Source organism: Schistocerca serialis, chromosome 2 (assembly GCF_023864345.2).
Source record: "Schistocerca serialis cubense isolate TAMUIC-IGC-003099 chromosome 2, iqSchSeri2.2, whole genome shotgun sequence".
In the NCBI taxonomy this organism is placed as follows: domain Eukaryota; kingdom Metazoa; phylum Arthropoda; class Insecta; order Orthoptera; family Acrididae; genus Schistocerca; species Schistocerca serialis.
In genome coordinates this window covers 495,365,667-495,382,808 of record NC_064639.1, presented here as the reverse complement: position 1 = coordinate 495,382,808, position 17,142 = coordinate 495,365,667, and the positions used below count along the sequence as shown (strand labels likewise).

General features: G+C 44.7%; 1 protein-coding gene across 1 annotated transcript in view; it reads left to right on the top strand.

Annotated features, from left to right (window-relative positions):
- The window catches only part of LOC126457433 (glutamate receptor ionotropic, kainate 2-like), a 234,632-nt gene that overhangs the window by 205,042 nt on the left and 12,448 nt on the right, over positions 1-17,142 (top strand). Inside the window, exon 16 of the mRNA XM_050093704.1 lies at positions 11,211-11,473. Within this exon, the coding sequence (XP_049949661.1) occupies positions 11,211-11,473 (263 nt within the window). The remainder of the gene's footprint in view (positions 1-11,210; positions 11,474-17,142) is intronic.

Here is a 17,142-nt window from a genome sequence, read left to right as displayed (position 1 = left end):
TAGGCGCTCCTGTCTGTGATGCAGCGTCAAGGGTAGCCGCAGTCATAGTCTCCGAGCTGATAGACCATGCTGCTGCAAACGTCGTCGAACTGTTCGTGCAGATGTTGTTGTCTTGCAAACGTCCCCATCTGTTGACTCAGGGATCTAGACGTGGCTGCACGATTCGTTACAGCCATGCGGATAAGATGCCTGTCATCTCGACTGCTAGTGATACGAGGCCGTTGGGATCCAGCACGGCGTTCCGTATTACCCTCCTGAACCCACCGATTCCATATTCTGCCAATAGTCATTGGATCTCGACTAAATCGAGCAGCAATGTCGCGATACGATAAACCGTAATCGCGATAGGCTACAATCCGACCTTTATCAAAGTCGGAAACGTGATGGTACGCATTTCTCCTCCTTACACGAGGCATCATAACAACGTTTCACCAGGCAACGCCGGTCAACTGCTGTTTGTGTATGAGAAGTCGGTTGGAAACTTTCCTCATGTCAGCATGTTCTAGGTGTCGCCACCGGCGCCAACCTTGTGTGAATGCTCTGAAAAGCTAATCATTTGCATATCACAGCATCTTTTTCCTGTCGGTTAATTTTTTGCGTCTGTAGCACGTCATCTTCGTGGTGTAGCAATTTTAATGGTCAGTAGTGTATTTATTCTTATGGCTCACATGCAGTTAAAATTACAGGTATATAACATTAGTAATACTATATATAACAGGAATATGAAAATACAAAAATTACATATAAAAAACTAGCTAAATATCAATATCTAGGTCCCTATTCCATGTAAGAGCCGTACCACCAGCTTTCATGAGGTCGCTGCAGATCCCCTAGTAGGAATGCAAGGGGCATTCATATCTAATGTGCTTGATTGACTGTTTCGGAGCTCCACAATTACAAAACAGAGACTCTGTAGCACACCATTTGTAATGAGAGTCTGCGCATCGTCCATGCCTAGTGTGAGCTCTGTTCAATTTGACCCACAGTTTCCCGTCGAATTCTGTGCCAGCAGTATCACAATTATACTTTCGGAACTACTCAGGCTCTTCAGATTTTCAATACGTTGGCAGCTTTGGTTCCACAGGTCTCTCACACCAGAATTACTGGCATCTACCTCTTCTGCTTGCCGTAATGGTGGGCTTCTTGAACGGAGTCTATTTCGTCTTAAACTTCGTATGTCTTCCTGTATGGGAAATTCTTGGCTCACCTTTATCTTGCGGTATGCCCTAAGCAAGGCGTCCCTCCTGCGGATTGCGGGGGGATGGATGTTAGTGAGCAGAGGAAGCCAATAAATCGGTGTTGGTCGGATTGCCCCTGTTATTAACCGCATAATGTGGTTCAACTGGACGTCGATCAAGTTAGTGTGGCAGCTGCTTAGCCACACTGGGACACAATACTCAGCTGCTGAGAAGAGCAGCGCAATGGATGATGTGCGCAAGGTATCTGCTGAAGCTCCCCACGTCATTCCACACAATTTTTGAATAATATTGTTACTAGTTTTTATCTTGGCAGCAGTATTTTCAAGATGTTTTCTATATGAAAGGGTGGGGTCAAGGGTGACACCAAGGTACTTGGAGTACTTGTTATGGCAAACAGTGTTTCCGTTAAGTTTCACTCTGAGCTCCGCATTAGCTTGTTTGTTTCTCAGATGGAATGTAAATGCTTCAGTTTTACTTGTACTGGGTTTAAGTCGCCACTTGCTAAAGTAGGCGCTCATGACGGCTAGATATTCTGTAAGAATTGTCTCCGCTCGTCCTAGGTCCTTGGTTTTACAGGCAAGAGCGATATCGTCCGCGTAGCAGAAGTTTGTAGATCTGGTATTTGGGGAGGTCGGAGATATATACGTTGAATAATAAGGAGGCTAAGATGGAGCCCTGTGGTAGTCCATTACTTAATTTCTTCTCCTTGCTCACATTTTCTTCCAAGTAAACACGGGAATATCTATTGTTTATCATGGTATTGATTAAAGTTACAGTTTTTTGGCATCCAATTGTTTTTAGTAATTTGTATACCATCGCTTCTCTCCAGACTGTTATATGCCGCAGTTAGGTCTACGAACGCGACAGATGTCTTCACGTTTTCTTGGAAACCAGCCTCTATGATGGCTGTTAAGGGGAAAGTACCAGGTCGCAGCAACTTCTCTGTGGCCGGAAACCCGCTTGCTCAGCTGGAATATGTTCCAGAATGAAGCCGCTAATTCTGTTATAGATGAGCCTCTCCAAGAGTTTATTAGTACAGCTCAAAAGAGAAATTGGTCTGAAGCTTTGCGGGTGATCAGCTGTTTACCTGGTTTCAAGTAAAGGAGTTTTGCTATTTGGGGAGCAAAATAACAGATGATGGTCGAAGTAGAGAGGATATAAAATGTAGACTGGCAATGGCAAGGAAAGCGTTTCTGAGGAAGAGAAATTTGTTAACATCGAGTATAGATTTAAGTGTCAGGAAGTCGTTTACTGAAAGTATTTGTATGGAGTGTAGCCATGTATGGAAGTGAAACATGGACAATAAATAGTATGGACAAGAAGAGAATAGAAGCTTTCGAAATGTGGTGCTACAGAAGAATGTTGAAGATTAGGTGGGTAGATCACGTAACTAATGAGGAGGTATTGAATAGGATTGGGGAGAAGAGAAGATTATGGCACAACTTGACTAGAAGAAGGGATCGGTTGGTAGGACATGTCCTGATGCATCAAGGGATCACAAATTTAGCATTGGAGGGCAGCGTGGAGAGTAAAAATCGTAGAGGGAGACCAAGAGATGAATACACTAAGCAGATTCAGAAGGATGTAGGTTGCAGTAGGTACTGGGAGATGAAAGAGCTTGCACAGGATAGATTAGCGTGGAGAGCTGCATCAAACCAGTCTCAGGATTGAAGACCACAACAACAACAACAATGGATATGCAATGCGTGATATTTCTCTTACGGAAATTTACTGTGTAATGTGTTGTTGAGCATATGGTGTGCTTAATCGGTTTTACTCTAATGCAAAGAAAAATTAAACAAATTGATCTGGAAAACGAGTATGCAATGCCTATAATGAAATCAATGCCTCTGAAATTTACTCAGTCTCGTTAGCACCGAATTCTATGGCCCTGTGCAGTAAACTTATAAAATTCTCTATGCAAATAAACAATGAAATAAATTTTCCTTAGCTCTTGGGTCGCAACGGATGTAATCTTGATATTCTCTTCACAACAGGCATACAAAATATTCAATCTTGGCTCAGCGAAGTGCAATGCCGGGCGTAAAATAGCTTCATACAAATAATGTCCGTAGATTAGTTGATAAATGAATAACCTTGCAAATGTTCAGTAACAATTTTGGATATTGGCTCAGCGCTGTGCAATGCTGCCCGCATTAAAGCTGTTACAAACATTAATACTTTTCTCATTCTGCCACATTAATATTTTTCTGTCTCTGAATGAAAAATCATTTCTTTTAAAAAATATTCATTGTATTTAAATAAACACGATGTGGAAGAGGATGACGTACTGATATCGGGATATGCTAATACCGAATGCTTCAATTCGAAAATTGTATTCAAAATAAAGTTCCTCCTTCACAAAATTTAATATGAAACATTTTACATTAACTTCAAAATCGGTGAACTTCTTAATTGTTCTATAATTCTCACCTACTGGCGTAATTAAAGACACTTGGATTGTTACATGACAAAAAATCTAACATCGTTTAACAAAATAGATTCCAAAATTTAACTTGTCTGTATCAGGATTACAAAACACACAAAATATTACAAATCGGGTATACCTAATCAACCTATACGTTAAATCTGATGGCAAATACATTCCTACATTCAAGGGTCAGTACTGTAAAATTAGCAAAAGCCACATTGCGTTGCTGCATACTTAAAACTAAATATACAAAATTTCTTCACCTTAAAAAACTATATTATGCTACGTCCATTGGCCAACAGCTTAATCCCCACAGCTAGCCACTAGCTTTAAGTCTTACAGCCTACCTTTAACAGAGTGCAACGGCTACTGACTCTTCGCTCCGCGCGCCCGTACTTACAATCGATTCTGCCCCTCAGGCAGCATCTTTGGTTCAATCGTGTCAAAGATACAATCTCTTCTACATGTGATAACCATTTCATGTCATTTCTCACGAAATATATTACAAAATCGTGCTCTACGTACAAGTGGACCCCTCACAACGCCGTCATCGAGGTGAACGGCGGCCCGAAATCTGCAGCGCGCCACAGACGCAGGATGGAGGAAGACGTATTATGCTGTGGGACACATTCTCCTGCGTTTGCATGGGACCTGTGGTGGCAACTGAAGACACACTGACAGCAGCGAACCACTCGCATCCGTTCATGCTTGATGTCTTCCCCGCCGGCAATGTCATCTTTCAGCATTGCCCGTTTCTCGGAAACATAAACGTGCTAAGTGATTTGAGGTGCATTATAATGAACTCACGTTGATGACTCGGCAAACAATTCGCCTGATGTAAATCCTATGGTACCCATTGGGGCCGCAATCCGGAGCCATCACCGCCTACGCAAATCGGCGGCTCTTTATTTACGCGAATTACATGACCTGTGCGTAGACATATAATTACACATGCCTCTACAAACCTACCAAAAAACTGTCGGATCCCTGATGTGTTTCGTTGCAAAAATGGACAAAAAAGCTATTAAGTAGGTGGTCATAATGTTTTGGTTCATCGATATTCAGGGCGTTACAAAAAGGTACGGCCAAACTTTCAGGAAACATTCCTCACACGCAAAGAAAGAAAAGATGTTATATGGACATGTGTCCGGAAAAGCTTAATTTCCATGTTAGAGCTCATTTTAGTTTCGTCAGTATGTACTGTACTTCCTCGATTCACCCCCAGCTGGCCCAAATGAAGGAAGGTAATGTTGACTTCGGTGCTTGTGTTGACATGCGACTCATTGCTCTACAGTACATCAAGCACGTCAGTACGTAGCATCAACAGGTTAGTGTTCATCACGAACGTGGTTTTGCAGTCAGTGCAATGTTTACAAATGCGGAGTTGGCAGATGCCCATTTGATGTATGGATTAGCACGGGGCAATAGCCGTGGCGCGGTACGTTTGTATTGAGACAGATTTCCAGAACGAAGGTGTCCCGACAGGAAGACGTTCGAAGCAATTGATCGGCGTCTTAGGGAGCACGGAACATTCCAGCCTATGACTCGCGACTGGGGAAGACCTAGAACGACGAGGACACCTGCAATAGACGAGGCAATTCTTCGTGCAGTTGACGATAACCCTAATGTCAGCGTCAGAGAAATTGCTGCTGTACAAGGTAACGTTGACCACGTCACTGTATGGAGAGTGCTACGGAAGAACCAGTTGTTTCTGTACCATGTATAGCGTGTGCAGGCACTATCAGCAGCTGATTGGCCTCCACGGGTACACTTATGCGAATGGTTCATCCAACAATGTGTCAATCCTCATTTCAGTGCAAATGTTCTCTTTACGGATGAGGCTTCATTCCAACGTGATCAAATTTTAAATTTTCACAGTCAACATGCGTGGGCTGACGAGAATCCGCACGCAGTTGTGCAATCGCGTCTTCAACACAGATTTTCTGTGAACGTTTGGGCAGGCATTGTTGGTGATGTCTTGATTGGGCTCCATGTTCTTGCACCTACTCTCAGTGGAGCACGTTATCATGATTTCATACGGGATACTCTACCTGTGCTGCCAGAACATGTGCCTTTACAAGTACGACACAACATGTGGTTCATGTACGATGGAGCTCCTGCACGTTTCAGTCGAAGTGTTCGTACGCTTCTCAACAACAGATTCGGTGACCGATGGATTGGTAGAGGCGGACCAATTCCATGGCCTCCACGCTCTCCTGACCTCAACCCTCTTGACTTTCATTTATGGGGGCATTTGAAAGCTCTTTTCAACGCAACCCCGGTACCAAATGTAGAGACTCTTCGTGCTCGTATTGTAGACGGCTGAGATACATTACGCCATTCTCCATGGCTACATCAGCGCATCAGGGATTCCATGCGACGGAGGGTGGATGCATGTATCCCCGCTAACGGAGGACATTTTGAACATTTCCTGTAACAAAGTGTTTGAAGTCACGCTGGTACGTTCTGTTGCTGTGTGTTTCCATTCCATGATTAATGTAATTTGAAGAGAAGTAATAAAATGAGCTCTAACATGGAAAGTAAGCGTTTCCGGACACATGTCCACAACATATTTTCTTTCTTTGTGTGTGAGGAATGTTTCCTGAAAGTTTGGCCGTACCTTTTTGTAACACCCTGTATATTTCTGTACAAGAGTCACATTTCAATTGAAAGTCGCTTGCCCCATGTCGGCCGAAAAATACCGTTTGCAAAGTAAATAAGTCTTTTTAAAAGTAAAATTTTTAAGGCTTAGTCCGCAATTTTCCTATCACAATTAAAGTTCGATAACTACAATGAAGCGCTATAGAAGCTGGTATAGGCAAGCCTATTCAAATACAGAGATATTGTAAACATGCAGAATACGGAGCTGCGGTCGACAACGCCTATATAAAACACCAAGTGTCTGTGCAGTTGCTAGATCGGTTACTGCTGCTACGATGGCAGGTTATCAAGATTTAAGTGAGTTTAAACGTGGTGTTATAATCGGCACTCGAGCGATAGGAAACAGCATCCCCGAGGTAGCGATGAAGTGGGGATTTTCCCGTACGACCACTTCACGAGTGTACCGTGAATATCAGGAATCCGGCAAAATTATCAAATCTCTGACATCACTACGGACGAAAAAAGATCCTGCAAGAACGGGACCAACGACGACTAAAGGGAATCGTTCAGTGTGACAGAAGTGCAATCCTTCCGCAAATTGCTGCAGATTTCAAAAAATGGTTCAAGTGGCTCTGAGCACTATGGGACTTAACTTCTGAGGTCATCAGTCCCCTAGACTTAGAATTACTTAAACCTAACTAACCTAAGGACATCACACACATCCATGCCCGAGGCAGGATTCGAACCTGCAACCGTAGCGGTCGCGCGGTTCCAGACTGTAGCGCCTAGAACCGATCGGCCACACTTGCCGGCTGCAGATTTCAATGCTGGCCCATCAACAACTGTCAGCGTGCGAATCATTCAACGAAACATAATCGATGTGGGCTTTCGAGTCCTTGATGACTGCACGACACAAAGCTTTACGCCTCACCCGGGCACGTCAACACCGACATTGGACTGTTGATGATGGAAACATGTTGCCTGATCGGACGAGTCTCGCTTCAAATTGTATCGAGCGGATGGACGTGTACGGGTATGGAGACAACGTCATGAATCCATGGAACCTGCATGTCAGCAGGGGACTGTTCAAGCTGGTCGAGGCTCTGTAATGGTGTGGGATGTGTGCATATCCCTGGAGTGTAATGGGGTCCCTGGTACGTCTAGATACGACTCTGACAGGTAACACGTAGGTAAGCATCCTGTCTGACCACTTGCATCCATTCATGTCCATTTTGCATTACGATGGACTTGGGCAATTCCACACGGCAATGCGACACCCAACACGTCTAGAATCGCAACAGAGTGGCTCCAGGAACACTCTTCTGGCCACCAAACTCCCCAGACATGAACATTATTGAGCATATCAGGGATGACTTGCAACGTGCTGTTCAGAAGAGATCTCCACCCCGTCGTACTCTTTATGGACAGCCCTGCAGGATTAATGATGTCAATTCAGTACTGCTTCAGACCTTAGTCGAGTCCATGTCACGTGGTGTTGCAGCACTTCTGCGCGCTCGCGGGGGCCCTACACGATATTAGGCAGGTGTATCAGTTTCTTTGGCTCCTCACTGTAGTTTCGGTTGCTATCTGCAACAATCTTCAGATCCGTAATACATGTAGGAAACACAGCCTAAGAAAATTATGTACAATCAAGTAGAAAACAGAAACATAGTACAACGCCGGAACAAAAATAAGGGGGAGCCAATTCTAGATATAAAAGTGAACATTCGACAAAGCCATATAACAGTGTGGTATAAACGACATTAATTGTAGTGTCTAGGTAGCCTGCAAACTCGGATCGCAAGACAAAGAATCAAACCAGTCGTATTAATGAGTTTTATTACAAAAAGAAAACTACAATACTTAATATGTTCAAATGTGTGTCAATTCCTAAGGAACCAAACTGCTTAGATCATCGCTCCCTAGACTTACACGCTACTTAAACTAACTTATGCTAAGAAAAACGTATACACTCACGCCCGACGGAGGACTCGAGCCTCCGGCGTGAGGGGCTGCGCAGTCTGTGACAGGGAGGTCCACTCAGCGTGCGACTGGCTGACTTCTCACAGCCTTCTCTGCACAGTCGTTCCCGACTGGCGTGCCGGTGCTTGACTTTACGCGGTAACTTTAATGTATATCAGTAACGTATCATTGAAAATATAAAATGCGGTGAATAAGCATAGGAAAGCATTGACAGCTGTAATCAGTAAACAACATGCTTTCGTAATTACCAAAACAATAGCAGTAAGGAGTTGAAAACGTCACCGCGAGCAAGCAAGTTTGCAGACTTGTCGAAAGCATTGTACACCAGAAATCTCAAAAACCAAATAGTTTTTAAGATATAAAGATACTAATGGCATAAAGTTAAAATTACAAGGCAGAGGTCTGTATTACGTCCTGCACTGGTAATATGCCGTTTGTACGAAGCACATCCTATGTAACTGGTATTAATTTATGAATAAAATCCTAGAAGCTTGTGTCTACCTCCAACTAATTTTGAAACTATAAAACTAATAGGGGAATGAAGTTATAAGTACAAGAAAGGGATCTGCCTTATACAGGGTGGTCCATTGATCGTGACCTGGCCAAATACTCACGAAATAAGCGTCAAACGAAAAAACTACAAAGAACGAAACTTGTCTAGCTTCAAGGGGGAAACCAGATGGCGTTATGGTTGGCCGGCTAGATGGCGCTGCCATAGGTCAAACGGATATCAACTGCGTTTTTTAAAATAGGAACCCCCATTTTTATTACATATTCGTGTATTACGTAAAGAAATATGAATGTTTTAGTTGGACCACTTTTCGCTTTGTGGTAGATTGCGGTGTAACAGTCACAAACATATGGATCACAATTTTAGACGAACAGTTGGTAACAGATAGGTTTTGTAAATTAAAAAGCAGAACGTAGGTACGTTTGAACATTTTATTTCGGTTGTTCCAATGTGATACATGTACCTTTGTGAACTTATCATTTCTGAGAACGCATGCTGTTACACCGTGATTACCTGTAAATATCACATTAATGCAATAATTGCTCAAAATGATGTCCGTCAACCACAATGGATTTGGCAATACGTGTAACTACGTTCCTCTCAACAGCGGGTAGTTCACCTTCCGTAATGTTCGCACATGCATTGACAATGCGCTGACGCATGTTGTCAGGCGTTGTCGGTCGATCACGATAGCAAATATCTTTCAACTTCCCCACATAAAGAAATCCGGTGGCGTCAGATCCGGTGAACGTGCGGGCCATGGTATGGTGCTTCGACGACCAATCCACCTGTCATGAAATGTGCTATTCAATACCGCTTCAACCGCACGAGAGCTATGTGCCGGACATCCATCATGTTGGAAGTACATCGCCATTCTATCATGCAGTGAAACATCTTGTAGTAACATCGGTAGAACATTACGTAGGAAATCAGCATACATTGCACTATATAGATTGCCATCGATAAAATGGGAGTCATTTATCGTTCCTCCCATAATGCCGCACCATACATTAACCCGCCAAGGTCGCTGATGTTCCACTTGTCGCAGCCATCGTGGATTTTCCGTTGCCCAATAGTGCATATTATGCTGGTTTACGTTACCGCTGTTGGTGAATGACGCTTCGTCGCTAAATAGAACGCGTGAAAAAAATCTGTCATTGTCCCGTAATTTCTCTTGTTCCCAGTGGCAGAACGGTACACGACGTTCAAAGTGGTCGCCATGCAATTCCTGGTGCACAGAAATATGGTACGGATGCAATCGATGTTGATGTAGCATTCTCATCACCGGCGTTTTTGAGATTCCCGATTCTCGCGCAGTTTGTCTGCTACTGATGCGCGGATTAGCCGCGACAGCAGCTAAAACACCTACTTGGGCATCATCATTTGTTGCACATCGTGATTGATGTTTCACATGTGGCTGAATACTTGCTGTTCCTTAAATAACGTAACTATCCGGCGAACACTCCGGACACTTGAATGATGTCGTCCAGGATACCGTGCTGTATACATAGCACACGCCACTTGGGCATTTTGATCACAATAGCCATACATCAAAACACAATATCGACCTTTTCCGCAATTGGTAAACGGTCCATTTTAACATGGGTAATGTATCACGAAGCAAATATCGTCCGCACTGGCGGAATGTTACGTGCTACCACGTACTTATACGTTTGTGACTATTACAGCGCCATCTATCACAAAGCGAAAAAAGTAGTCCAACTAAAACTTTCATATTTCTTTACGTACTACACGAACATGTAATAAAAAATGGGGGTTCCTATTTTAAAAAAACGCAGTTGATATCCGTTTGACCTATGACAGCGCCATGTAGCCGGCCAACCATAGCATCATCTGGTCTCCCCCTTCAAGCTGGACAAGTTTCGTTCTTTGTAGTTTTTTCATTTGACGCTTATTTCGTGAGATATTTGGCCCGGTCACTATCAATGGACCACCCTGTATAGCTAACTGGAAACGTGCCGTATGTAAGTGACAGAGCACATGTGAAAGTCAGTTGATAAAAACGTGAAAATAGTGCTAATGAATGTAAATAACAGAATAAAAGACGTGTTAGTCAAATGCCAATAAAATAGGATCTGCTTCCTACAAACCGCATGTAGACTGCCGTCTCCCCCTGATCATCTCAGGCTTCACGGAAGAATTCCATATTGTAGTGTCTGTGTTGTTCGAAGTACAAAGCAGTGTTCCTTCGGACATGCAAGGTTGACGAAATATGGAAGTTTGGGTCTGGCCGTGACACATACCTAATGGTAACGTGACCGCCCTGGGTTCGAGTCCCGATCCGGTACAAATTTTCATTGTCGTCGCTCAATTATACAGCTGATGGTTGTCCATATTCGCAACTGCGAATGCATTTCATGTAAGGTCCTGTAAGGCGACGCCCGCTTTCCTTCTAAGCTCCGCCTCTTACGAACTTGAGGTCGACATTTTGCTGTAAGCTAAGCCGTGTGCCTTGTGGGCGCAGACTCGCCGTTCCGGACGGCGGTGAGCAGTGCCGTGCTGACGCTGCAGGAGCGCGGCAACCTGAGCGCGCTCAAGACGCGCTGGTGGAAAGCGCCCGAGGGCGAGGAGTGCGACGAGGACGTGGACACGGTCGACAGCGCGGAGCTGGGCATCCTCAACGTGGGCGGCGTCTTCCTCGTGCTCTTCTTCGGCACCCTGGCCGCCTTCTTCGTCGCAGTTCTCGAGCTGCTGTGGAATTGCCGCACCATCGCCGTCGAAGAGAAGGTCAGCCACTCTTCACCCATTGGCGCACTCACCTACCTGCTGACAATATTTTTATAGTGAAAAGCTCAGCGTGATTCCAGCAATCACTGAAAGTCCAATTAGAAGAAAAAAATATGACTAGGATTAAAGTGTTGAATACTGTAGCTATACTTGATTACGCATTAGAGGTAGATGCACTCGATAAAAAAAAGGGCTCAAATGGCTCCGAATACTATGGGACTTAACTTCTGAGGTCATCAGCCCCCTAGAACTTAGAACTACTTAAACCTAACATCTAACATAAGAACATCACACACATCCGTGCCCGAGGCAGGATCCGAACCTGTGACCGTAGCGGTCGCGCGGTTCCAGACTGTAGCACCTAGAACTGCTTGGCCACTCCGGCCGACTGCACTCGATAACTAACAGTAAGTCATTTAATGGTAAAATCTTCTGACGCATTAGCTCGCATACGCTCCTCTTCAAACTTCTTTAAAGGTCTACGTTTCGCTCCCTGTGCTGGGATATTCTTCAGAATTTCTCTGGTGTCCCTGCACGACTGATCACTGTCGAAAGACGGACTCGCCTTTACCCATAGAAGGCTGTTTTCCCTTACTTTCCTGGAGAAGTGAGCGTACTCGGTAAAATTTTTCAGGTGCTATTGCTGTTAAGTAACAGCTCTCCCTCAGTGGTAACACCGGTTCCCCTCAAATCAGCGAAATTATGCACTGCGGCCTTGGCTAGCTCTTGGATAGGTGACCGTCCAGTCTTGCGAGCGCTATTGGTACGCGGGATGCACTCAGTCCTTTTGAGGCAGATCCAGAAGCTACCTGATTTCGAAGTAGCTGCTTCGGTCACAAAAGCTGACAACAGCCGGGAGAGCGGTGTGCTCACCTCACGCCCATCCAAATCCGCATCAAGTGACGCCTAAAGCCTAAGGATGACACGGAGTTCGCCGGCGGGAGTGGCGGAGCGGTTCTAGGCGCTTCAGTCTGGAACCGCGCGACCGCTACGGTCGCAGGTTCGAATCCTGCCTCGGACACGGATGTGTGTGATGTCCTTAGGTTAGTTAGGTTTAAGTAGTTCTAAGTTCTAGGGGACTGATGACCTCAGAAGTTAAGTCCCATAGTGCTCAGAGCCATTTGAACCATTTTTTGACACTGCTTTCGGTCAGCCGCGCTAGTGTCTGTCGAGACCTGTTCGGACGGCCTTAAGTTTAGTTATTGGTGATACGTCATCAGTGGGTAAACACTGAAAGCACATACTAAAGGACAGGAAAAATCTAAAATATTAATGTTGTCTCACCTCGGTTGTTTCCTGGTAGTTCCTCGTTCCCCATGTCATTTGCATGTGAGCGGGTAGCCACGAAAACAGGAGCTTATGGTCGTACCTCTGTTGAAATTGTATTTATTTTTCGATATTGTAACTGCTTCCCATACTTTGAACATCACTTTATCTGTATAGCACTAGTATATTGTCACAATCCACAGTGTGGTCAGAAACAGTCTGAAGAGCTTGTAAGGATGTTGCAGGGAAGGTTGTACTGACAAGGGAACCTCCCCATCGCACCCCCCTCAGATTTAGTTATAAGTTGGCACAGTGGATAGGCCTTGATAAACTGAACACAGATCAATTGAGAAAACAGGAAGAAGTTGTGTGGAACTGTGAAAAAATAAGCAAAATATACAAACTGAGCAGTCCATGGGCGACATAGGAAACATCATGGACAATGTGAGCTCAGGAGCGCCGTGGTCCCGTAGTAGCGTGAGCAGCTGCAGAACGAGAGGTCCTTGGTTCAAGTCTTCCCTCGAGTGAAAATTTTACTTTCTTTATTTTTGCATAGTTATCTGTCCGTTCGTTCATTGATGTCTCTATTCACTGTAATAAGTTTAGTGTCTGTGTTTTGCGACCGCATCGCAAAACCGTGCGATTAGTAGACGAAAGGACGTGCCTCTCCAATGAGAACCGAAAACATTTGATCGCAAGGTCATAGGGCAACCGATTCCTCCACAGGAAAACACATCTGATATATTCCATACGACACTGGTGACGGCATGTGCGTCACATGACAGGAATATGTTGTCGACCCACTTAACTTGTATACTTGGTGAATGGGTAGAAAGATTCTTCTACCTTGCACGATTTAGGTTTTCTTGTGGATGTGATAATCACTCCCAAAAAAGTGATGAAAACATAAGAGTTTGTCACATAAACTGAAAATAAAAAATTAAACTTTTCACTCGATGGAAAATTTGAACCAAGGACCTTTCGTTCCGCAGCTACTCACGTTACCACGAAACCATGGCGCTCCTGCAGTCCCAGTGTCCTTGATGTTGCCTATCTTCCCATGAACTACTCAGTTTGTATATTTTGCTTATTTTTTCACAGTTCCACACAACTTCTTCCTGTTTTCTCAATTGATCTGTGTTCAGTTTTTCAAGGCCTATCCACTGTGCCAACTTATAACTAAATCTGAGGTGGGTGCGATGGGGAGGTTCCCTTGTGAGAAATAATTGTTAACAAAAAAATCCATACTTTGTGCCATTTCCGAGTTATTCAGCAATAAAATTAGCCAGTTAGGTCGTTGGATGCAAATTCTAGGATCCTGCTCTAGACAGTGTCGACAAACGTGGTCTTTCTTTGGTTCACATAGCTTCAATCTGTAACTTCCGAAAAGGCACGTTTTAACTGGTAATGAACACTTGAACAAGTGGTAACCCACGGACCCACAGCCTTTTATTACGGCAATTTAGCGCATGCAAGTGCTTCAGTTAGCCTGCGCGACGGCCTGATTGACTAACATCAATGCTAAATAATTTGGAACGGTGCAATGTATCTATTTTTTTATTCTCAGCACGGTCTCCCCTGTAACACCTTCACATGCTTTTCTGTCTTGTATAATCTGATTAGAATGTATTTCTTTTGTTCCCGCCAGTGATCACAAAACTTTTGGCCCTTAGACCACCGGTTTCGGTCAGCAATGACCACCTAGAGATCTGTTTTAAAACGTGCCCTAATGAAATAAAGCCGTAGTGGCATTATATTAAGACAAATTGTGAAACAGATCTGAAGATTGTCATTGTTGACCGAAACCGGTAATCTAATGACCAAAAGTTTTGTGATCACTGGCAACAATAAAAGTAATTGCTATTTTAATCTGCAGCAATGCCGCAACTTTTGTAACCTCATTAGATCCTCCTCGGCGCTCCGCTGTCATTGATTTTAATATTTTCCTTAAACGTTAATGGCGATCGTGCTCTTTAACTTGATCTTTTACTGCACTTAGAGTTTCCCCCCAGGTGTACTTTGCCACGAACGCACGTCACTTCATACAGAGCTATTCTGACAAATGGGGACCAGCTGCAGGATCAAATGGACATATCGTCTGAAATGCATTCCAAGGAAAGTACACGCTCTTTAAGGCGGAGATAAAAAATACTTGACAGTGTAGGTTTCAACGATTGAAAGCACACATGAAAACGTGCAGGTGAATTGAAGTTGTTCTGCCTATATTAGTATTTTGGCTCCACATTCAAGACCGCAGTGAGCAGGAGCACCGTCATATACACACATCAAAAAAGTTTTGCATCACCCCTGTTCCCATAACTCCTGAAGAAAGACGTTAACTGTGGATACTGTATCACAGACACAGTCCCTTTGACTCTACAGGGATGTCATAAAACTCGCCCAAAGATGTAAACAAACATGTATGAGCAGTGCCTATTAGATGGAGGGGGTCCGACAGCCGATCAGTTCCAGTCATTCCACCATGAAGGAGGTACATAACTCATGTTGTCTGTAGTTCAACCATTCCTAGACGGTCAATACCGCGGTTCGATCGCGTCCGCATCGTTACTTTGTACAAGGAAGGGCTCTCAACAAGGGAAGTGTCCAGGTATTTCGGAGTGAACCAAAGCGATGTTGTTCGGACATGGAGGAGATACAGGAAGACAGGAACTGTCGATGACATGCCTAAGTCAGGCCGCTCAAGGGCCACTGCTGCAATGGATGACCGCTACCTGCGGATTATGGCTCGGAGGACAGCAACGCCACCATGTTGAATAATTCTTTTCGTGCAGCCACAGGACGCCATGTTACAACTCAACTTCGCGCAATAGGCTGCGTGATGGGCAACTTCAGTCCCGACGTCCATGGTGAGATCCATCTTTGCAACCACGACACCATGCAGCGCGGTACAGATGGACCCAACTACATGCCGAATGGACCGCTCAGGATTGGCATCACGTTCTCTTCACTACTGAGTGTCGCATATGCCTTCAACCAGACAATCGTCGGAGACATGTTTGGAAGCAACCCGGTCAGGCTCAACGCCTTAAACACACTGTCCTGTGAGTTGGCATTATGTGGAGCCGACGTACGCCGCCGGTGGCCATGGAAGGCGCCGTAACGGCTGTACAATACGTGAATGCCATCCCCCAACCGATAGTGAAGCCATATCGGCAGCATATTGACGAGGAGTTCATCATGGACGACAATTCGCGCCCCCATCGTGCACATCTTGTGAATGACTTCCTTCAGGATAACGACATCGCTCGACTAGTGGCCAGCATGTTCTCCAAACATAAACCCTATCGAACATGCCTGGGATTGATTGAAAAGGGCGGTTTATTGACGACATGATCCACAAACCACTGTGAGAGATCTACGCCGAATCACTGTTGAGGAATGGGACAATCTAGATCAACAGTGCCCTGATGAACTTGCAGGTAGTATGCGACGATGAATACACGCATGCATCAATGCAGGAGGATGTGCTGCTGGGTATTAGAGGTACCGGTGTGTACAACAATCTGGACCACCACCTCTGAAGGTCTCTCTTTGTTGTGGTACAATATGCAATGTGTGGTTTTCATGAGTAATAAAAAGGACGGATATGATGTTTATGTTGCTCTCTATTCCAATTTTCTGTACAGGTTCCGGGACTCTCGGAACCGAGGCAATGCAAAACTTTTTTTAATGTGTATCCACATTACCCTTTGTATCAATAAAGGCATGTCTTCCAACAATGGAGGAAAGGTCAACCACAGGAATTTCTTATATGCATCACCTGTGAAGCGATGTGGCCAGGCGATGTGGTACGATGACTTGTCCCACGAGGAGATGGCCAGTAATTCTCGTCCACTCACTGAGGCTGAATGGGTGCTGATGGTTCGCTGCCACCGTACCACGGTGATCCTCCATAGCCCAGAGATGGGTACTGTAACGATTGATGACACTGCTCCTCGAACAGGTAGGCTCATGTGTGGATAGGGTGGATGACAGATATCCCAGTACTGTGGTAGCCTGTGCAACGAACCAGTGAAAACATCGTCGCTGCGAAGGCAAGTCCGAGGGTAGGAAGGCTCCTGTTTAGGGGGAATGTTCCGTGCGGTTTTCTGGCTTACCCACATAATGGCAGGCCACCTATCCAGCATTGATACCGGAGTCACCGTCAAAGATCTTTTATCTCCACCTTCGAGTGGATGTACCTCCCTTTGGAAGCATTTCCAGCCATACATTCATAGAAACGTTTTTGCTCCTTATCCTCTCAGGACCGTTTTCTAAGTCCCCCCCCCCTTTAACAAAATCATCCTATATACTCACACAGCATCGAGGAGCTCAGGCATGTGCGTCATAGGTCGGAAGAATTCTTTTGTGTTTTTTTGACTGAAAATGTAGTACGTATACCA